The sequence below is a fragment of the Halichoeres trimaculatus genome, unplaced genomic scaffold, assembly GCF_033239565.1.
Source record: "Halichoeres trimaculatus isolate MK-OKI-2021-1 unplaced genomic scaffold, fHalTri1.1 fHalTri1_scaffold_4, whole genome shotgun sequence".
In the NCBI taxonomy this organism is placed as follows: domain Eukaryota; kingdom Metazoa; phylum Chordata; class Actinopteri; order Labriformes; family Labridae; genus Halichoeres; species Halichoeres trimaculatus.
In genome coordinates this window covers 16,508,031-16,531,158 of record NW_027437182.1, presented here as the reverse complement: position 1 = coordinate 16,531,158, position 23,128 = coordinate 16,508,031, and the positions used below count along the sequence as shown (strand labels likewise).

Genomic DNA, 23,128 nt, shown 5'->3' with positions numbered 1-23,128 from the left:
GGGGGAGTTCTGGCAAGGATTTGTGCTGAACAAAAGTAACTACGACTGTAACTGTTGTACATCTACAACAAATAGATGCCTCAGCAGTATTCCCGTTTAGGCAAAACTATGCCATGGGACACTGATATCTTTAAATACTACTGGCAGAAAGTAAAGACAGTTTATGAACAAGTTTGGCAAATGGAACAACCACCAGGATACCTCACTTAAAAGCAGCAAAATAGCTTACCTACTGTACTAAAGTAATGGCCCTAAAGCTAGATGTTCTTTTCCCACTAAAACTGTTAATAGTACAACAATGGCAAGTAGTATACTGGACTAATACAGTACTACCCTTTTATAGTGGTATTAAAGACAGGTGTGTTTCTCATGTTCTGTGTTTATGTAATCACGTTGACTCCATTATTTAATGGAATATAGAAGATTAAAATTGCACATCACATGGTTAAAGATGTAAGACCATGACAAATAATTCCAAATATAAATTTTACCTAAACCCAACCCAGGCCTTATCTGGATGAACAAATTAAGTCAGATCAGGAGACCAGAGCAGCACAGCTGACTGTGAACATTTGCTGTGATAAATGTTGGCATTAACTGCCATCTAGTGGTTAGTATTGGCTCTGAAGAATGACAAAATTGGCTTCAACAGGAATATTGCAATGTGTCTTTCTAAAGAATAGACAATGTGGGGCTTGTCAAAATCCTCAGAACCAGAATAAAGGCATTTATAATCTTTTTTACAGGAATATTTTGACATCAACAACCTTGTAAATACTGGGGCCAAATAATTTGAACTCTTTCACTTTTGTTTTAAATTCTTAAAAAGATTTCTTTTAACTCTATAAAAAAGGCAATTTCTACGGATTGCACGTTGTCATTGTATCTTAACGGTTTATTTCTTTTGTCAATGTTGCATTCATGTGTAGCCTGAATCGCCAAATTTCTGTGTAAAGAGAAAAAAAAACATATTTTACCACTGGTCTAGCCCAAAATATGAGGCCACATTGTCGGTGCATTTATTTCTAAAGCCGAGTTGCATTGTAATACAAAAGGCAATTTAGATACTTTATTTAATTAATAGCAAAAAGTAATATGCTTTCAAGCAGATTCAAACTTCCGAGCAATGAAAGGCGACGTTGAATTCACCGAGATGCACCTGAAAGCAGCAGAGGAGAGAGGAGGAAGCTGGAAGCTACGCACCGACCGACCGAGCTAACGGCTGCTGCATGGACACACTGAGCACACCCAGCAAGTGGGAGAGTCAGTGTTAGCAAGCACAAACATGTCGGGGAAGAGTTTTCGAGTAAGCGACGGGGACTGGATTTGTCCTGACAAAAAGTAAGCGTCTCACATTTTGAGTTAGAAGCTGAATCTTCAATTCAAACGGTTCAATTTGCTACAGGCGTTTGCATAAGTCTCAAGTCGTGCTAACAGGCGAACACTAGTTAGGCCTTGGATCGAGTGTACGCTAACGTTGATAAGCTAAGTAACTTAAAAAGCTCAGTTGAACCCTATCTTCATCTTTAGTCCCCTGCATGAGAAAATATCAATGCATCGTACGAATCATGCAAGTAGGAAATAGAACATTTTAAATGTGAAGGCGCGTCTGTGACTTGTCTGTGCGAACTGAAGGGATAGCAAGCTAGCTATAGTTAGCTCATGTGGGTTAGGGTTAAGTCCCCCCACACACTATTACGGGCTGTGTTTACAGTGTTGTAGAAGCCAAGACCTCGTGAGTGTGGAGTCTAACTTTGCTCGTCAGCAGTATCATATTGCAAATGAAGTGCTTTAAAAACCTCTGAAGTGACGGATGTGCCAGCTGCTGTCGTCAGTGGTCAGGCCTTTCACACTGGAGTTTTGGGGGCACATTTTGAAACAGATGCATTTTTACTTTGTATTAGCACATTTACTTAATGCTTGAACGAGTAAGTGCAACTCTTGAGTTGTTTATGTAAATTGTGATACCTTATTTTTACTGTTTTTGCAGATGTGGAAATGTTAACTTTGCCAGGAGAACTAGTTGTAATAGATGTGGCCGAGGTGAGTTCCTAGTCAGTGCAATTTAATATGTTTCGTAATGATGTGATTAAAATAAGGGGGGGAAATAGAAAAATTATAAATCAGGTTATGATTGCATTTTTTTGTCTTTTTTTCCTCCCTGCAGAGAAAACCACAGAGGCCAAGATGATGAAAGCTGGAGGAACAGAGATTGGAAAAACTCTAGCTGAAAAAAGTAGAGGTCTATTCAGTGCCAATGATTGGCAATGTAAAACGTAAGCTTTCATCAGAAGGTTTTACTTTGTGATGAGTCAACTTTGTGTGTGTGGCTCTGTATTATTGTCAGTTGATCAAAGTGTTATAATCATTTTCTTTCCCTTTGATCGATTTCCTATAGATGTGGTAATGTGAACTGGGCGAGGAGGTCAGAGTGCAACATGTGTAACACACCAAAATATGCCAAGCTTGAAGAGAGAACAGGTATTCCTTCCGATATAGTTTTATTTTGGGGTTTTATTTATTTCAGAAGAGTGGTTATTAATGGTTTTGTTACCTGCTTTCCCCTCAGGTTATGGTGGGGGATTTAATGAAAGGGAGAACGTAGAATACATTGAACGGGAGGAATCTGATGGTGAATATGATGAAGTGAGTCTTTTATTTTAAGTGATTTCTGATAGCTGGAGCTAACAAGTTATATGGAAGCATTGTGTCCAAGTAGTGCAGTAGCAGATGTGAGTTTTTACTGATGAGAAATGTGTACTCTTCTTCATTTCGAAGTTTGGTAGAAAAAAGAAAAAGTACCGTGGGAAGACAAACAGCACATCATCTTCAAAAGAAGTTGAAAAAAAAGAGGTAGCAAAACCTCAAGAAGAAGAGGAGGAGGAGGAAGATGATGAAGATGGAGACCTTTCTAAATACAAACTGGATGTAAGCCTGCTGAGCTAGAGCTGGGAAGTTAAATATACAAGTATTACCATTCAAATTGTTAAGAATGCAACATTAATTAAGATGTCCTCTTTAGGATGATGATGATGATGAAGATGGAGACTTGTCGAAATATGACCTGGATGCCAGTGAGGATGAAGATGTGCCGGCTAAGAAAAAAGGCAGCCGTTCGGGTTCATCCCGGTCCCGTTCGTCCTCACGTTCCTCCAGCTCCAGTTCTCGGTCGAGGTCCAGGTAAAAGGGTACAGGTCAAGGGTAACTCCGGGCAAAATGTCAGTATCAGCTCAATCTTCCTCTAAAGCACTGATCAAAGTCAATAACATGCTCTGCTCTGCTGATTTGTTGTATTGTCTCTTCTCAATCCCTTCCCCTCTGTCATGTTGTGAGCGTCATGTAAAAAAAGGTTTTTGTGTTTTTTTAAGCATTTTTTGTGTTTCTTTATTTGACACAAGACTTAAGATGGAAGAAATGTAATAGTCCAGCTCTCAGTTTATTTTTATTGTTCACAAATTACATAAATATTTTTCGGGGTTCCTGCACACAGATGCTGTTAGGGTCTGTAAGGGTGTTGAATTTTTGTTTCTCATGCCATAGTTAGAAAAGAATAAATTTGTTTAAATACATCCATAAGTTCATATATGCTTTGAAATGACATGCCTGCATTTTAATGTAAACCAAGTAAGTGCTGTCCTGAAATATTGGAAAGGTTCTGTTTTTGTCTTTCAGGTCCGGCTCTAGAAGCTCATCCAGCTCCAGATCTGGATCTCGCTCAAGGTCCCATTCCAGGTGAATGAGGTGACATGCACTCTCTCCCTAAGGGAGTGTATGTAATGAGCGGAAAGCTCCAGAACAGTCCTATACCTCAGTTTGAACAAAGACTGGGTAGTTCTTATTCCATCACAGTGTAATTCTCTAAATTTGCAGATTTAACATTTGTATGAATTTTCATGGTAAATTAATAGATGCTATGAATGTTAAGATAACAAAAGGGAGCTTTTTTGGTTAGACGTGGAAGTTAAATTAAAAAAAAGTTACATTTTCAAACCTGAACTTAATAAAGTCTGAGTAGACATTTGGGCTTTTATCAAGTATCTCTTCAGTAGTGTTGGCATAGCAACTTTCATTACATTAAAAGGATCATACCTTTTCTAAAGGACACTATATTGATTTAGCCTAGCCGCACATTGGGTAAAACTTCATATTCTATTGCTTTAAATCAGAGAAGCTTGATAAATACCCACACAAGTAAGACCTGGTCTTGACTGTACTGACCTCAGTGCTTGGTTTATTCCCCAAAAGATCCAGCTCCAGGTCTGGCAAGGGATCCTCTCCCGGGAAGAGGTCCCGCTCACCTTCCTCCTCACCTGAGAGGAGTCAGAAGCGCAGTCGCTCCAGGTCCTCATCTGGAGGAAGAAAGAGGAGGCGCTCTAGATCTCGTTCGTCCGAAAGGTTTGGGTTTCTGTGGAATACCACATGGCTCTGATTATTATTAGCCATCTGTCGCCTCGCTTATTGGAATTCAAATCATGACTTCTTATATTCTAAATACATCGTATGACCCTGTACTTGTTTTAAGTGGGGGCCTGAATTTTAAAAGCTAATCCCGCTGACCTTGTTCTTCTTCCCGTGGTGTTTTTGTGATTTCAGGCGCCGCGGACAGTCCTCTGGATCCTCCCATTCTGGCTCCAGTTCAAAAAAGAAATAACAGTGTCAGCCTTTAAAACAAGAAAAGGAATCTTAGTAAAAGTGCATGTTGTGTTGCAAGAAAAACAACCACAAACTTACAGTATAGTGTTCAACTCCATTAAGAAAAAGGCGTATTTCCTTCTTAGGAGACGGTGGCTATTGCCCATTACTTACCGTACATAATCCCATTTACAACCACAAACAACCCAGTCCTTGGCAAGTGTCTAACTACATGTGTACATGAACATACATGTTGAATCCTGTAATATCAGATGTATGTGCAGAGGCTGTATTCCATTTCAAACCCTCTTGCTGAAACCTTCAAGGCAGGATGTTCTACCTGTCTGAGAAAAAAGTGAAATAAAAACATCCGTTTTTTTTTTTTTTTTTTTCAGTAAATGCTTCACCTTTTTTAAACAGCAAAGTGCTGTGACACCAATTTAGAGTACCAGAAGTGTAGCGATGGAATTTGGCACATTTTTTACTGTCATGGTAAATCTAACGTTTTTTTGTCTTTTTTTTCCAAGGTAAGTATTTTACTTTTGATATTGCTTGTTTTAATTATTTAGTGAGTTCAACATTTTGTCTTTGGGTTCAGTTCCTTTTCTTTATATAGGTGTCACATACTTATCCAAACAAATTAAATACTTTTTGGATAACCCATGAAATCACAAATTTGGAGAATTTAGTGCACCAGAATAGGTTATAGAAAATAAACATACAGTATGAATACATCTATGGTAGAACACGATAAACAACTGATATGTACAATGTAAATAAAATCCTGTCAACATTGTTTCTTGTTACTTTGTGTGTTTGTATATTAAGCCAAAAGTGTTTTCTTTAATGTTTTTTGTTTTAGAATCACCTCAGACTGAAGATGGCTTTTCTCATGTTAAATTAAATCACCTCATTGCAGATGAAACTCAGGCTAACAGATTCTAATTTGTAGTCTCACTTACTCTGACATTCATAAATCTTCAGCTTATTACTAAAGGTGATCATTATGAAGTGCGAATCATTTCTTGCTCAGAAAATAAGAGGGGTCAACCTCTACAGTACATGATGATGTTATTCTCATTCTGGTCAATAGGTGGCACTCGTTTCAGCCAATAGGCTGAGCATTTTTTGTGTGCTGTATGTTCAAAATTAAAGTAAGAATACATAACGGGTGTAACTATTGTTATCTTATAGGGTAAGATATGAGGTCTTTTACATCCATGGCATTTCATAGACATGTCCTGTTTGTATAAGAAGCAACAGCACACTCATTTGTAAATGAGAGGGGATAGGTGGATAGGTCATTTATGAAATAGAGATACTCAGATGTGTTAAGGCCACCTCTGTGGTAACCTTTTAGTCACATATTAGTGAGAAAACTTAAATTATAATTAACATGATTTACTAAATCTTGAACACAATTGAACATCTAACCCATTTAGTTTATTTTTATGGTTTTATGATGGAAAAAAAAATACTACAAAGTATTATTTTTCTTCATAATAATAAAAGAGCCGAAAAAGAGCCTTTTTTGCTGTACGCACCTCCTTTGAACTCTACCTATCATGACAATCGCCTGCATCTCGGCACCTGTGGGGCACAGACAGGTGCCTCTGCTGTGGTGACACACCAATGAAATGTCCCGTCCCCTACGCACAGAAGATCTTCCTACGAAGTTTCAGAAAATAGTATTCACGTGACACCGAGCGTGTGTAAAACCACATGCACTCTTCACTGTGTTCATCCTCAGGTAGTCCCGCCTCCAGCGCGTAAAGGACCCCGACGCGCTTTTACGCACTGCATTCAGTTGAAGCAGTTTGTGGCGCAAGAAGATGCTGGACACACACTCGGAATATCGCCTGCATTTTGGCTTGTTCTGTCCTGAAGGATGACCAAAGACAGCTGTGATTCTATGGAGGACTTTACAACTTCTAATGGAGCGATGCTTAGCTCCAATATCACCAAGTCATTGCGCGAGAGCAATGTCACCAAAAACTCCAGCTGTGGATCTGTATCAGTTGGTTTTCCTATAACCATGATGATCACCGGTATAGTAGGCAACACACTGGCTCTCATCCTGGTGTGTATCTCTTACAGAAAGAAGGAGAATAAAAGGAAAAAGTCTTTCCTGCTTTGCATCGGATCTCTGGCATTTATTGATCTGTTTGGACAGCTTTTGACGAGTCCGATAGTGATATCAGTTTACAGAGCCGATCTGAAGTGGGGGCGTATCGACCCAACTGGAAATTTGTGCGCTTTTTTCGGTGTGTGCATGACAACTTTTGGTCTGTGCGCTCTTTTCTTGGCCAGCGCTATGGCAATTGAACGGGCTATGGCGATAACAAACCCCCACTGGTACTCTAATAACATGAAGACAAGTGTGACCAAGCAGGCCCTGGCTGTGATATGGTGTCTTGTGTTGCTCTTCGCGCTGCTGCCAACCGTTGGGGTCGGGGAATACACACTCCAGTGGCCGGGGACCTGGTGCTTCATCAGTACGGGGAACAGTGAAGTGCCTGGAAATATGCTTTTCGCCACCACTTTCGCCGTGCTGGGCATTTTCTCTTTACTTGTGACACTCTGTTGCAACGTTTTGACGATCCGGGGCTTACTTGTCCGTTGTAAAACCAAGTCGGGCACTTCTCAGTCTACAAAACAGTGGGAACGACTCACCACGGAAACAGTCATTCAGCTATTGGGGATTTTGTGCGTCCTTCTTATATGCTGGTCTCCACTGCTGGTAAGTTTTCACAGGCTCAAATATACATCCTGCTTTGAGCACACAACTAAAAGTGACCACATGAACATTTAAGTATAATGCAAAGAAATTTTCACATTTTCAATATTTGCTTAATTATTTTTTTCTAAATATGTCCTTCAGTTCATTTGATTTAGGAGCCAGTGTCATAATTCATGATTTATTTGGATGCTGTAGATATGTTTATAGTCCAACCCATCTGTCCAAACAGATCTTAGGAGATGCTTCATTTCCTGTTCCCCCGGATCACTCCTTCAATCAGTCACCCTTTTATTTTCTTCCCTCTGACCCCCCACACTCAGCCACAAGCCACACAACGCTGTCATGTATGACTCTGAAAAAGTACTGACATTTTCCATTAAGGAGAAATCTACTTAGCTGGGTCCTGTTTGGGGGTCTGCGCAGCGTGCCATGAGGTCATGCTTTGTCAGTCACATATTTAATAGTCCTAGCAAGGATATAAATAGAGGCCATAACAGGGTGGTCGTGGTAATGTAAGAGGGTGAGTGTTAAAGTGTGATCATTTTTTCTTTGTTTGATACTGTAGCCTCAATGGAGAGTGGTTTGTAGCATAAAATATGAAATGATTCTGGCTTTGGGATCAGACTAAAAACCTCCACTGATCTAATTCTGAAAGCAGATAAAACAGTTAGTTGACATCCTATAGGTCTTGTTTCTTGTTATGCACGTATTAAATGCCTCTCATGGAACAAACAACATGCTCTTACTTCCCTCCAGGTTCTGATGCTGAGGATGATCTCCGCCCAGGTTTCCTCCCATGAGTGCAATTCAACAGCAGTGACCTCCAGCAACATGTCCGGCCGGGATGTCCACTTAGATTGTAACTTTTTCCTCACAGCGATTCGCTTGGCCTCCCTGAACCAGATTCTGGACCCATGGGTGTATCTGCTACTCAGGGAAATCCTCCTCCGCAAGTTCTGCCTGGTGGCTAACGCAGTGTCTAACTGCTCAGTGGAGGATCATAAGGAGACTCCAACTGCTTTAGATGCACTAAACAAGCAGAACCAAGATGAAAACAACCACCATAAACCACAAAGTAGTTAAGGGACGCATGGACAGGAAATCTTTTGTTATGACCGACAACACGAAAGACTTCAAAATGGATGTACTATTAGGATGGATTTGTTGTGACAACAAAAAAGGTGAAGTTTTTTCTCCACATCCTTGTTGGAAAGGTGTAGAGCAATTGTAGATGATAACAGGGACTGATACACTGCTGAATTACAGCTGACTGCGATGTGGGAGTTTTGTTTTGCCTAGAACACATTCCATCCAAAGTCACCAAACCAGCATGTGGATGCATGACCATGTCATTTGGCTGCTGGGAACGCTATCACAGCTGATTTCATTTTCAGTAACACCTCCCAGGCTCAAGACCAGAACAGTGGTGACTCTAAACTGACTGTATATGGAAGTGGCGCATCTCCCTCTCATTTTGTAGAATGTGAAATGACTTGAAGCCATAAACTGAGGGATGAATGTTTTCTGTGAATGTGTATACAAAAAGAAGAAAACTGCAAAAATCCTGAAAACTAATTTGTAAATATCTCTGACATGAAATGCTACCACTCTGATGGAAAGATGGACATTATGTAATCCTAAACTGGAGCCAACTGTTGATTGTAAGGTTATTTAATGTAAATAGTAATAATAAGATTGGTATTTCTGTGCTGAATGCTGATGTTGTCAACTTGTAAACTTACTGTAAATGTGTGTTTATCAGTTAGTGGACAAGACCGTGGAATGTGAAGCTTTTTCGCTGTTGCCACTGGAAGAAAAAAGTGCAGTTTTTCTTTCGGATTACTTTCTGAAGCATCATAATGAATGCAAAAGTGTCTCCAAGAAAAGACAAAAGAAGCTCAAAATTCTGGGTATTGAGGAGACAGCGAGCCCTGATATAGACATTTATGGATTCTTACTTTCACTGCCAATTCCAGGGACATGTCCAGACTTTTTTGGACTGGGGTGGCCCAACCCACCTTGTACAGGTGGCATGAAGTATTTGCATGTTCAAACTCATATGAATACTTTTATTTACCCTTTCTGCCCACAAAAAACATAGTTTTTTTTTAAAGTCACAATTGAATGTACCAGAGACAGCAAGCAAAGTCCTTCACAGTGTAGCTGCAAAAATACATTGATTGGCTTCATTGGCTACTGAAACATTGTCAGTTTGATAAAATCCGAAGTGCCAACAAAAGAAAATGTGCTTAATTAAAATGGAAAAATTACTACCAACGATATTCTGTTAAATGCCCAACTCATTAATTTGGACATAGGACAAGGCAAACAGCTATTCACAGTAGAGGTTCTTGTTAACAAACAAGTTCTATGGGTTGCCACCCTCCTGGGTACATTCAGTCCTCGTTTGCTTCTTTGGATTAGATATATTGTTGTTCTGGAAGTACACAGCGTTTCACAACAAGTGTACTTAACATCACCAGCCAAGAGTTCCTGGAAGGAAATCTATGATTGGTGCACTCTTTTTGATCATTTCAATAAATAAAAGTAGAAAGAGAAACGTCTTCTCTTTGGACTGATGGGCAGCAATATGATAGAATGAGGAAAGACCAGACTTCTTAAAACACAGATGCTCAAAAAAGAAAAGATTAGAAAGCTTTTTTGGCAGATTCAATGCTGCTTTTGATCTGCTGCTCACAACATGGCTTTACAAGCTTTCATCAGTGTGGGGCACTTCATAGCTACAAAGATTCAGGCTTTTATTTTCATAATAACTGCTTCTGACATGTTGAATTGAAGTCGGTCTTTTATAATTTTGTGTAGCAAAAACCAGGTCCTTGAGGCACTGATGGAGTCAAATATTAATTTAATTAAAGTTTATAATTTCTCAGAGGTCTCTGGTGAAGGTCATGTTTGAAGAAAGTTAAATGGTTGGATGTCATTGACCAAGAGCACAGCAGGCTTTCATGTTTTTCTCAATGCTATACATTTAACTTTCAAACCTATCTCCTCCGTAAACATATTTATATTTCCCCCCCACATCAAGGATGTTCAAAGACTTCTCAAGGATGGTCACATTTGCATTTGATTATTGAAGAATTTGTCACACTTACATCACAATTCTGCCTTCTCAGCACATCACCTAACAAGATTATGTAGACCTAGTGTATGTAGGCCCTGCCTTCCCCCAGGTCTCGTCTTTGCCTTTCAGATGTGTGAACACAAACAAGCTCAGTGATAATTAAGAAACAGGAAATTGTTGTACGCACAACACCCACAAGAGATGAAAGGCTTTTTCTATTTCTCTGCCAATCTGTATTTTATCTTTGTAACTTGCTTTAACAATTAAACTTGGCAGGTTAGTGATGATACAAATTACTAAAATAAAGAAACAAAGCATTTCTTAAAAGAGTATTGTGCAGACTTATAAAGCATTAGTGTAGAATCTATATATTATCCTGGAGCCTGTTCCAGCTGTAAAACTGCAGTTTTCAGATTTTTACTGTCAGGCTGGCTAACCTAAACGTATTACACTAACATAAGTGGGTTTATTGAATGCTTCTCCATTTGAGTTGTGGCTCTGCATCTTGATTACGTTCACCTTGTGCAGCTGTTTATACTGCAACAACAACATCTTGTGTTTAATCCATGCATTTAAATTTATGATTGCAGTCATTTGCATGGTGCATTAGGACACAGGGGGCTTATAGAGCACCCAGCTTCCACTTGGAGCTGTGACATGTAATTATCTCGGCTCAGTCCACAAGACTTTGATGCCTCCTGAGCTTCAGATGGGAAAAAAGAAATTCTCAGGGGAATATCCCCCCGGCACCAACTAGCTCCAGTTGTAGATGTATATTTTTCAAAGCGCTACATCCCGACTAGTACACTCACCAAGGAGTAAAATGTCCAAATTCTCTCTTTGCTAACAGATAATTTGATAAATTTCTACCCTCCCAAATGGACTCAGTAAAAGCGTACACATCGTGAACAGTGAGTGCTTCCTCTGGTTCTGCGGTAATGAAAAATGAATGCCCATCAGAGAACAAGGAGCTTCACAGTAATATGAGATGCGTGTGTCTGCAAACTCCTGTTTATTGATCCACATGGTGCAATCTTCAAAGGAAATAACAGTTTATGTTTGGCCTCATTAAAAGGTGAGGCAAGGTTTTATTGACACTCTGCTGCAAACACGCTGATACATTTTCCTTTGAAACTTGCACACAGGACTGTCATAGAAGTTACACCACGGATGCTGTTGAAGCTTTGACTGTCAGGACTCTGACATTGTTGTTACTCACGTGCCTGAGTGCTCATTTGTGTGAAGGACAAGCCATTTCAGCAGGATGTTCCTGCACCAGTGTGGTAGGGAGTGTACAATTACATAATGGTTTGAAAACAGGCTCTATGGGGGTCTGGAGAATCCTGCACTGCCAGCTGGCTTCATATCATTCTCTCAAGTCACTAATGCATGGAAGTGATTTACTGATTGCTTCAGGAGCTGATGCGCAGTCAGTTTGAGATTTCAAGACAAGGAGAGAAAGTTTGGTCAAATGTGTAATCATCCAATGATTTGCATTTGTGCATTTAGTTTTATAAATTTATACATATGCATTTAAATATGGCTCTAATTTTCATTCATTGTGGATTATTTAAGAGCTTTTTCTAACATTTTTCAAACCACAAATTCCTCAGTATGTGAGACTTTATCTCAGAATTCCAAAAGCAGCAGTACAATCAGATTAGTGTCTTTAACTTATGACACACATCCACTGTGCAGAAAAACAAAATTATGCTAACTCTCTTTGTTGATTATGGTGACTTAAGTTGCTTGATACAGAGAATGGCTGCTGTCAATTCTGCAAAGAGGTAGAAAAAAAATCCTGCCTTGTATCTTTGTTGCATAGACAGATACACAAAGTTGACAACATAGATACATGATGATCCTTTGCTACCATTGTGGAGCTGTAGCTGATCAGAAACTCCCTTTACGGCATCAGTAATGTAACACTGTAATCATGAGGACTGTTTGAAAACCAATTTGCCAAATTGGCATCCATTATAGGCACAGAAAAGCCTTAAATTACTGTGTAAATGCAAACAAGAGGGAAACAAACATCCTAGCTGGTACTGTGAGACTCTGGAGTCCATTCAAAGAGCACATTATGTTTCACATGTGAATGGTATTCACATGTGAAACAGGTTTGGCCCACCAGCCGCAGCTCAGATGATGAATGTAAATGAATACCTGTTGTCTTTGAGATGTCAGTGCTCTTATCTTTCATTCTGCTTTTTGAATGTGAAGCAAAAACTCTTACAGTCTGACTGAAATGTCTCCAAAATGAACTCTGGGACACGATTCTCGGATGAGGGCTACAACATGCTTTCACAAGGCTACTGTTTCCAGAGCTATTGTTTTTTTCAGTCTTCACTCATCAAAGGAGCGTCTCTTTTATTTTCTCCCCCTGATGTGTTGACATACCTGTCATAGATTATGTAACATTTTGCTGATATGAAAAAAGAAATATCTACCTACCTATCAGAGTGTCCTTTGGATTCTTTATGTCTTTGTCCTCTACTTGACTTGTATCAGATAAACATGCAATGCACTTTTGATTCATTTTGTAGCAGTGTTTTCAGCCTGTGGTGGTGTCTTGTTGTGATTCTATTAAAGAATGTGTTGGGATTTTGTGGCTGCTGAAGTGTGCTTTCCTATTAAATATTCATCACCACTGTCATGATAATAATACAGATGAAAGGGGCTTTTGCCATCATTTTCAAGTACTGTGACCCCTGGTAACCCCTGGTTGGCTGAGCCAAGAAATAAATCAAATGAAAATGAGGGGAAAAAAATAATGGAGGAATGTGGGTGATTCCTTTCAGTTTCCATTACAAAAGAAATCAAACAATATAATCATGTGTGTCTCCTCTGTATAAGGCAGGGACATTTCTTACATGCCAATAACCTTAACCTTCACTGTGTTCATCCCATTTTAACTGCTTGAAAAAATTTTGAAGTAAAAATATTTTCTATTTGCAAAGCTTAAAAAATGAAAGAAGTTTCCAAAGATCAAAAAGCATAAAAAACACATTATACATTGACCGTGGATTTAGAATCCTGGTGAGTCGTGTTTTCAGCCTTGCATATGAGGATGTTAATATAACTGTGAATGATGTGCTTGTTATTCACTGCTGAATGTTTACAGACTAAGAATGCCGTTAAAGTGTTGCTGGTCATTACAGCGCATGCATAGGCTCTATTGTTCGTCCAATTTGTGCAATTCGTTTCCCATGAGCCAATAAATGGAACAATGTGTTATGAAACACTGCATACATTGGTGTAATTAAGAGGTGTGCTGGATTAGACAAAGTGTTCTGTCTATGACTTCTTAAAATACATGGATGAAGCTTTTAATGTATGCAATGTGTTTAAAACAAGGAGTAAACCAGAGTGTCACACCAGTGGATCAACACTAAGCTCATTTGTTTTGGCTTAAGTAGCTTTGCACTGATAAACAGAAGGATTAGGATGAAATTATTGATAAAGCCTTTGGAAAGCCTTTAGATAAACACCTCCTCTGCGTTATTATTACACTCCACAGATGGAGAGATTGGAACGCTGCACTTGAAAGGGCAACACCATTTGTTGTTCTGAGGGAGAACAATAACAGAGTCAAAGTTCATGTGTCGCTCTGTGCCCAAAACAAAACAATTACCTTGATGAGGGATGAGATACTGTGAAGACTGAGGTATCTGAAACAAATAACACAAATAGCTTACCATTCACTCCTTTTTATTATCCCATTCATGGAAATAGATATATTATTGCATCACAAAATAAAGCTCGTACCACAGTACATCAGCTCCCATCAGCTGACAGCTCAGCTCATTACATCTAGCTCACAGATAGATGGCTTCATAGTGATTTAAAGTGCTTTAGTCTGCCTACTGCTACTGGTTCCCCTGTAGCCCACTTTGTAACACATCCCAACCAGCGCCTCCTTTCATACAATGTCTGATTTTACCAGTGTCACATGTTTTGCCACTGACATCGGCTCTGTTCTTTACCACTGGAGGTTTTTACTGTTGTTCCCCTTGCCCTGGCCTTTCATGTATGTATATGAGGGAGGAAAGGTGTGCTCTCCCCACCTCAGGCATTAGCATTCCACATACACATGTAGGAAGGCAGGGAGCTCTGAGAACACAGCAAAACTACCTAATATATTTTATTTCATGCAACTAATTAATGAAACTTTTCATTGTCATAAGGTCATAATATCACAAATAGTTTCTTAAACATAATTCTCAACATGCAGTTGAGAAAGTACCATAAACAAGCAGAAAAGGTCGGGTCTATTTTTACTCTTCAATTTGTATCCAGAGTGTGTTGATCTGCTAAAAAGTTATCATAGAGCTTCTCAGTAAAGAAAAAAGTTTAAATACCAGGGCGCTTCTAAGACAGGACTCACTCACAGCTGCCTGCCCTTAAATGTCAAAAGCATTATCAGCAATATATATAGTATATTATGCCAGCTTTAGAAATCATGCCGCCTAAGATATAAGAGGATATTCCGCAAGTGATACAGTAGCAGGCGCTGGAAGAAGATGCATCCACTTGTAGATGTTTTGAATGATAACTTAGTGTAATGTATTCACAATGTTGCGGCTGTCTAAAAAATGTTCAGCCACTGGGTGAAGCTCTTACTTTGTGACACGTCCAAAAAAGTTCAATAAAAGTCCAGTGATCAGTTTAAAGGGTTTATTGTGCAAAAAAAAATCCAAAATCCAAAACGAGCCAATATGTAATTCAGGCAAAATGTGAAAAAATAATACTCGAAGAATAATAAAAAAGAGACGGTGAAAAAGTGACGGTCAACAAAAATATCTGAGCTTCCGCCTCTGAGACTCTGCTCTGCCCTTTTGTTCTAATTCCCACCACCATAGATAATAAGTAGAAAAAAAAGAATAACCACACCCATGGATGAATAAAGGGCAATGACGTCATCAAAATTACGTCATCTACACTGCAACGAAAGGAAACCAGCTAAACTAATTTTAGCTTCAAGACACAACATGTCAACAAATTTTACATCTTTTTGTTGTTGTGACTTTGTTGGAGTGTGCTGCTGCTTGTCTTGGCCAGGAAACTCTTGTAAAACAGATTTGTAATGGTTTAATACAATTTAGATTAAAAAAAAAAAAGATTAACAAACACACAAAACAGTCAACATGCAAAGAAGATAAAGTGCTCAAATATTCAGTTTGAGTTTAATGGCTTTACCTCGCTATGCAAGTTGAACACAAAAAAATATTGTTTGTTTAAGTTTGCTTTCAATAAACAAAGGGGGAAATATAATTTTATAATTTAGATAATACATGACACCTGTGACTAATTTAGAAGCCTCATTTGCTGATTTATATTTATATGATGAAATCACCTGGCTCTATCTTTTGGCTCTGCACACAAAGTAGACATTTTATTGCTGAGTAAGGCCACTGTCTGCATTTGATAAATTCTGGTGGGCCCCATTAAAGCCTTTATCGTCCCATTACTCATCGCTGTTAAGCTCAGAAGACTGAGGATGTATATTTTATAAGAGGAAAGCACTACTGTATCATGACATACAGTGCTATGCTGCAGTTTTAAAATGAGTTATTGACACAAAACTCACTCGAAAACTCAGTGGGTGGACAAAAATTTTGCCAACAGATGGGAAGGAACTGTCTGTGTATGCTGAACATATTGTTCTCACTTTTATATCCACCAACCTGAAGTATATAAAGCAACTTGTTACATCACCTATATTATCATATTTATTTGTCTACACAGGGGAGATTATATTTTATGTTAATGTTATTTTGTCAACCTTGATGTCGTAGTTCAGAGCTGTGTTGGCTTTAGCACCCATCCTGTTTTCTTTAACAGTCAAACATATCACTTACTGTCAACATTTCTTACGGTTAATGTCAACAGAGAAGCTACTTCTTCAACATGTTCTCTGAAGAATAATCTTATTAGACTCCTACCATGTGGCTGCAGATACAGGTGTTAATAAATGGATATAAATAATCTATTTTATGGCTGAAGGTCTCATTTGCTTTTGTAGCTCATGTTGATTCAATGTAAGTTTCATAAGCAGTAAACAAAAGAAACCTTCACAGGGTCTGAAGCCTCGCTCAACTTGAGCCACATACACTGAAAGTGAATAAAGAAATACCATGTTACGTGTGTTTCTTTACCATTGTGTGGGCTGGGCTCTAGTCCTAAAGACATCTCCAGACTTTCCTGCTATTGTTATTTTACTGCTCTCCTTCTATGGTTCATTATGCTAAGAGAGATAGGTACCTCCTTACTCTAAATGACATAATTGCTCCTTGAGGACCTTTCAGGAGAAGCTGCGGCTGGACTGTAACTGAATTAATCAGGTCCATGATGGATTCTTCTACTCTCCCATGCTTTAGCTTTTAATGTTTGCTTTGAGTGTATGGACCTGATCTTTGTTTGGAGACAGTGTGTGCTGAGGAATAAGAAATCACAATGTTGCCTGTGCTTCCTGTAAGGGCTTTTAGTATCATTCAGTCAGGTCAACAACTAGGAGGGTCAAAGGTCACCTGGCCGCTGCAGAGAAGACCCTGAAGCATTGTTGAATGTTAATTCTCAGGCTGTTGTGGAAAATGATTGGCTCTGTGACTTCATGGACAGATTTTTCATTATAGCCCTAAATAAAACCGGTGGTATGTGGAGAAACATGAAGATACATTCACTGCATGATAGCAAAGATACAATATAAATTATAGGTCATAAGAGAAAGACTGTTAAATTTCATGAGACAGTTAAACATGTTGAAATTTCAAGTGCCAGTAGTTGCTGTAAATCAAATTAGTTCTCAAATTCATAAATAACCTCAACACTCTCACAGTTTGATTTACAGCTCAATTTCTTGTCACAACTAAGTTATTTTTGTATCAGTCCTGATTTATGGTTTTATTTACATGATGGGAACACGGTCAGTCTCTGTGAGACCTCCATTGGTTTCTACTCGACAGTGTGTCACTGTTGCCTTCTGTTGCTGTCCAGTCAGGAATTAATGAAGCTGTAAATCAATTGGACACCTGCATATTAAACAGTCTATTGTTTGTTTATCTATCCTTTACCTAAAAAAAGAAAAATTTCCAACATACAGCTTCAAATACAGCAGAGTATATACTTTTGTCAGCGAACCATGAAGAGTGAGATTATGCCAAATACAAGCAACACTTATGACCTGAGAAAAGACTGATTGGAAAACATTTTAAGAACCTTATATTTAATTAATGGAGCATTTGAAAGAGGAGCTTCAATAAAAATAAAAGAAATTTAATGGTCCACAGGACTGTTTCTGATGTTTTCACTCTCATTGTTCTCAGTATTACATTGCTTCTGTGGCTTCATTCTGATTGTTGCTTCAGGCTTATATTGATTACACCGTAACAGCTTCACATTCAGTGGTTGCAAGTGCATGGTTTTATTAGTTCAGTCAAAGTATCGTAATATTACTCCAAGACAAGTGAAAGTTGCTTCGTCAGATTTTTACCAGGGTTGAAATAGCAGAGTACTGGCTTTCAAAAATTACTTATTACAAAATGTAAATATGTAGTATTGTCACAAATGTAAATACAATCAAGAATACACAAGAGTACTTTCTGCCAAGATACAGAGATATTGAAAAAGCAACTGAGTTATTCCATGCACCAGAAAACTCAGCTGACTCCGGAGAAAAAGGAGTGCATGTACTTAGTTACTGTCCACCACTGTGCACATTGCATATAACTTCAAACTGTTGTCTCACTAAACTTTAAATAACTTCACAAAATCACTCGTTTATCCCTGCAAGCACAATTAGACTTGATAGGATATCTTTTTTGTAGCGGTGGTACATAGCTGCAGCTAACTAAAAACAGTACACTGAAAAAATGTGTCCAAAAAAACAACTGTGGCAAGTTTTTGTGTATGGCACACAGGGAAAAATTAACATAAATGTCCCAAGAGAGCAAAGAACAAGGATATATAGTAGGTAGTAAAGGTGGAAAAATATCAGAGACAGTTTAACAGATTGCTGGGAAATGGAATATGTTTTATCTTTCTGCATGAACAAATTTGGCAAAACATGCGCTTAGTGTAATAGGGAGATTTTTCATTAAGATATAACCTTGTGGTGCCTTAGAAACCCAGCGCTGTGACTGATTAAATCCAGCTTACAATTTTTATTTGTTCTCATGACAGCAATACGAAAACTATCATAAAAAAATAAGCATCAGAAGAAATAATCATGGTTTTAGTGGAAGCCTACAAAAAGTCATTGTTTTTATACACAATAATTGAAGTAAATATTGTCTCAGTATGATAGAAGGGAAGACACATAAACAGAAATGAGACAACTTTGATTGACTGAGTGATAAAGAAGGAGTCGGTGCTCAGGAGGTCAAATATGCTATATGCTGAATGTGCGTGTGTGTGTGTGTGTGTGTGTGTGTGTGTGTGTGTGTGTGTGTGTGTGTGTGTGTGTGTGTGTGTGTGCGTGTGTGTGTGTGTGTGTGTGTGTGTGTGTGTGTGTGTGTGTGTGTGTGTGTGTGTGTGTGTGTGTGTGTGTGTGTGTGTGTGTGTCCACATGAGAACATGGTGTAAGGTTTTGCTTTGTGGGATCAGTTTGTCTTTTTTATGATCTTGTCAATGAAGCTTTTTATGACCTCACTTCATTTTTATATCACAATAAAGGCAGCACCAAGCAAACCTTGCATAAAGACACAAGTCTGCCTGGATTTTTTGTCTTATGTCTGACTTGCCAGAAAGGAGTCTAGCATATAAATATGGTGATGTGAACTCTGCTGCTTTCGGAAAACAGGAAGTGTGGATTCTAATTTATTGCCTTTAATTGCTGTTGCTTGTTGATTTTGGAAACTGTCCTAAAAGAGAAATTTTTAGGGATGCACGATATTGGATTTTTGCTGATATCCGATATGCCGATATATCGAAACCCCTTTTGGCCGATACAGATAATCACAAATTTGTTGTTTTTTTCACTGTAAAGAAAGCTAAGTCTATCCTGTACTGGAATTTATATGTTACTCTTATTGTGACAGTCTTATTTGTTTAAGAAACACACATAAAACAAGACAAAAAACATTTGATTTTACCATAAATAAGAAATGTATTATTTTTTCAAACTCAACCCATTCAGTATTGAAATACAGAAAAATAATTTCTTTAGATCACATGAACTTTAAATGTACAATGCATTTTTAAACATAATCAAGTTGCATTTGATTATTTTAGAGCTACTGTAACAACCTGGTGACAGACACAGAGCTCTACAGTGCAAATAAATGAAGTGCTACATTTTATTTAAGGAGCTTATTTTTCTGATGGAAAATAATAATAATCCTAGCTGAATAGCACCTTATCTGCTGTGCATATCAGCAGAATTTTTCATATCTGCAGATACCGACAAACGTGTTTTTAAGCTTTTATCAGCCGATACCGATAATGTGCCGATAATATCGTGCATCCCTAGAAATTTTCATTGCTGAGAGGTAAAACTCAAGAGTACAAAAAAAATCTTTTCAGCATGCTGAAAAACACAAAATGAAAACAGTTTTGTCAGTATCTAACTTAGCTGGCACGGGGGCTGTTGCAAACTGAGAGCAAAACTTCATCAGACAGAATGGCTGATTTGTCCTTGGAACATTTATTTCTTTTAGGCTTTATAAAAGTAAACTAGTCTCCTGATTTGTATTTATATAGCCGCTTGCAGTCCTCTCTGCAAACCGCCCAGCTCTAACAGGCTTTAGTGTTGTCAGCTGAGCTCAGCTCTCCAGTGGTCTCATTTAGCAAAGCCCTTTGCTCCTGTCTTTCTCTCTTTTTGTCTTTTTGATCAATGAAAAACTAATAAAGGGTATTATATATATAATATTGTCATTGTTCTTATGATAGTTTGTAAGTGAGGTGACAGCCACTCACTAAATAATCAAAAAGTCCAGCTGAGAATAGAACAAATTCAACAGGTCTTTAAACAGTCTAGTCTTGTCCTTGGCTTAATATTATAATAATAACCAAAGTTATTTTTAAAAATGCTTCTGGAGACTAATTTATTTCCTTTGTCATGTGCAACCTTTCACTTGTATCAAATTTATATAACATAAGTAATGCGCAGGCTCTGACCTAAAACACAGTCTGTCTTTCTGGGCTCATGAGGTTGTAATGGTGGAAGGACTGCTGATAAAGTTCAAGGGATGCTCTCAGTCTGAGATACTGAGTGAAGGTGGAGATATTGACTTCAAAAACTTGAGTTATTCACATCAAAAGTTGGTGAAATATTTCAGTCTGGACCAAAGTGTTGCATCAACTGATGGACTGTCAAACTGCAAACCTTTCAGGTATTGCAATGTTAAATATTTATAACCTGATTTGCATTTGGAAATCACACAAACATTTGTTTTGTCCATGCTTTTTTTGCTGACTTTGCACCACCTGTGCTAAATGACCAAGCACTCAATAATCCTTCAACCGCCCTTGATTAATGCACAACATTAACACTGCTTGTGATCAATAGCTCTACTGAACTACAGCCGCAAATCCATGAGATTTACTGAACTAATAAAAAAACAACAATTCAGTGCAACAAGCTGAGCAATGTACCCTGTAAAAGACATTGTTGCAGTTCATACCAAGGGAAAATATTATAGGAAAATAAAACTAATGAGAAACTTTGTAGTCAAAGACCTCTGTTGACCTACAGACCCAAATGCAGTAAAAGAAAGCGGCTAAATAGACAAATAGTGGCTGCATTTTACCACACATTCCCCAGGACAGCACTACAATAAACACAGCCATACAACCGCAGGTTAAGTATCACGGTACTTCACCAAAGCATTAACTATTTTAGATGGTAATTTTTTTTTTCTACTCCAAGCCCCAAGGCTGTTTTCATGCAGCAAAAAAACAAACAACTTTTCCCCCATTTCCAGTCTGCCTGGAGTTGAAATTGGCTGCCAAAAAAGTCATAAGATTCTCATGTTTTTTCATGTGGCTCGGGCAGTGATGTGCTTCATGAATGGCTCTGAAAATGACAGGCTTTGCATCCTCCACTTCACAGCACTGCGAGAGCAGTGATGGGCCCAAACCCAACCACATACATCTTTATAAGAGCTCTCTGCACTGCTCTGTGTTTGTCTCTCTGCTCCTGTCTACACTGTAGCTCACTGTCTGTCTCATCAGGTCTTTAAAACTGAACTGCAACAGCAGCCTTATATATTTATTTAGATTGGTTGTTTTATTATCATTATCAAGTGCTTATAGGTGGGGTTTGCAGGATTGACCCCAAAAAATGCAATGTCAATTTTGACAGGAATAACCCTGCTCATGTGTGTCAGTGTCTGTGTCCGCCTCAACCCCCTCCTCTGTCTATATGTTGATGTTTTGCTTGTTTTAGGATGTTTCTAGACAGAGAGTTCGCATGGTTACATTAGCCAATCACAGAGTTCCCAGTGCGCAAGTGACTTTGCATTTTGATAATAGCAAGTGGATGACTATATTAGAGCAGCTACGAAAGGGGGCACCAGCTGGCGTTCTGCTAACTAGGTATGGTTCAGCAATATCACAGGTATTAATACCTTATCACAGGTATTTGACTGTTTGTATTTGTATTTGTTAGCACAAGTTGTGCTAACACCTTGTGCTAACATGCCAAGTTATGCACACAGCTCTCCAGTCTCTCCCTCATAGGAATGCAATGCTACAGGTGGTTGCTGGGCTAGTGAATGTGCTCACGCAGTCACGGTCAGAGACTGTGGGTGTGCGATGCCGGGGGGGGGGGGGGGGGGGGGGGAAGAGACCAGTTTGAATGTTGTGTTTACCAACAGGTAACAAAACTTACTGCAGATCCCACCTTTAATAGGTGAATATGTTTAAGTGATGTTTAAGAATATGTTTAAAATGACTTAAATTTCAGGTTGGATTGTAATTCTTACTTAAAGAAAATTTACAAGAGTATACGCATGGCATGCAGATTACATTAAAAGTTAATACAAATCAAATCAAAAGTTGTTTTAGATAAAATTATGGATTAAACTGCAGCAGTTACAGAAGCATTCATCTGGTGTATTTGTTTGATGTAAAAATAACTATTTAGTACTTGCCTTTGGCAAGGCTCAATATCTGCAAAATATCAAGATATTTCCAAAGCATGTAACTTTAACCGGGTAATTTTACAGTAATTATACTTTAATTATCCCTTAATCAAATTTGTCTTTTTCAGAATTTTTTTTTTAAATCTACAAATTTCTTAAGATAATGAATACCCCTAAAATGAATGCTAACCTGTATATAAGTGATTACTTGTACCAGTGGGTGATTGAGTTTGAGAGTGAGAAAACATTATGTGGATTCTGACAAACAGGTCAGTTAGTGAGGTCACAAAGAGCTGATTTATGGTATGCGGTGTGTTTTTCAGTTCAAAATGGTGTATTGACCTGAGTATTTCAGTATTAACAATTCTATTTGTTTACATTAAAAAATCAACCTTGAACCATCCATAATTTAGTTTTCTTCCAGATGTAATAGCTTTTCCAGTGTCAATAACACGGTCTCACCAGGACAAACCACGCTCGCCAAGCCTGGATGACCATCACTCTATTTTTTCCTATGGGACTTGTAGTTAATGGCTTTAGTGGTAAATCACATTTTCTTAACAGCAAGTGCATTCATGGTCTCCCTATGTG

General features: G+C 38.4%; 2 protein-coding genes across 2 annotated transcripts; both read left to right on the top strand.

Moving 5' to 3' along the window:
• Positions 1-1,171: 1,171 nt before the first annotated feature.
• Positions 1,172-4,719, top strand: zranb2 (zinc finger, RAN-binding domain containing 2). Its single transcript, XM_074669206.1, has 10 exons — positions 1,172-1,341; positions 1,991-2,043; positions 2,168-2,276; positions 2,399-2,481; positions 2,570-2,646; positions 2,779-2,928; positions 3,023-3,180; positions 3,673-3,732; positions 4,246-4,395; positions 4,594-4,719. The coding sequence occupies exons 1-10, from the start codon at positions 1,286-1,288 to the stop codon at positions 4,649-4,651; spliced, it is 954 nt and encodes a 317-aa protein (XP_074525307.1). The 5' UTR covers positions 1,172-1,285; the 3' UTR covers positions 4,652-4,719.
• Positions 4,720-6,451: 1,732 nt separating this feature from the next.
• Positions 6,452-12,025, top strand: ptger3 (prostaglandin E receptor 3 (subtype EP3)). The gene is made up of 2 exons (XM_074667486.1): positions 6,452-7,372; positions 8,129-12,025. The coding sequence occupies exons 1-2, from the start codon at positions 6,521-6,523 to the stop codon at positions 8,453-8,455; spliced, it is 1,179 nt and encodes a 392-aa protein (XP_074523587.1). The 5' UTR covers positions 6,452-6,520; the 3' UTR covers positions 8,456-12,025.
• Positions 12,026-23,128: the final 11,103 nt, after the last annotated feature.

Excerpts from the sequence above, each read along its gene's own strand:
- zranb2 (XM_074669206.1), top strand. The coding sequence starts at position 1,286 with ATGTCGGGGAAGAGTTTTCGAGTAAGCGACGGGGACTGGATTTGTCCT. Across the intron at positions 1,342-1,990 it reads TGGATTTGTCCTGACAAAAA|ATGTGGAAATGTTAACTTTG; the intron begins GTAAGCGTCTCA and ends CTGTTTTTGCAG. Across the intron at positions 3,181-3,672 it reads AGTTCTCGGTCGAGGTCCAG|GTCCGGCTCTAGAAGCTCAT; the intron begins GTAAAAGGGTAC and ends TTTGTCTTTCAG.
- ptger3 (XM_074667486.1), top strand. The coding sequence starts at position 6,521 with ATGACCAAAGACAGCTGTGATTCTATGGAGGACTTTACAACTTCTAAT. Across the intron at positions 7,373-8,128 it reads TATGCTGGTCTCCACTGCTG|GTTCTGATGCTGAGGATGAT; the intron begins GTAAGTTTTCAC and ends ACTTCCCTCCAG.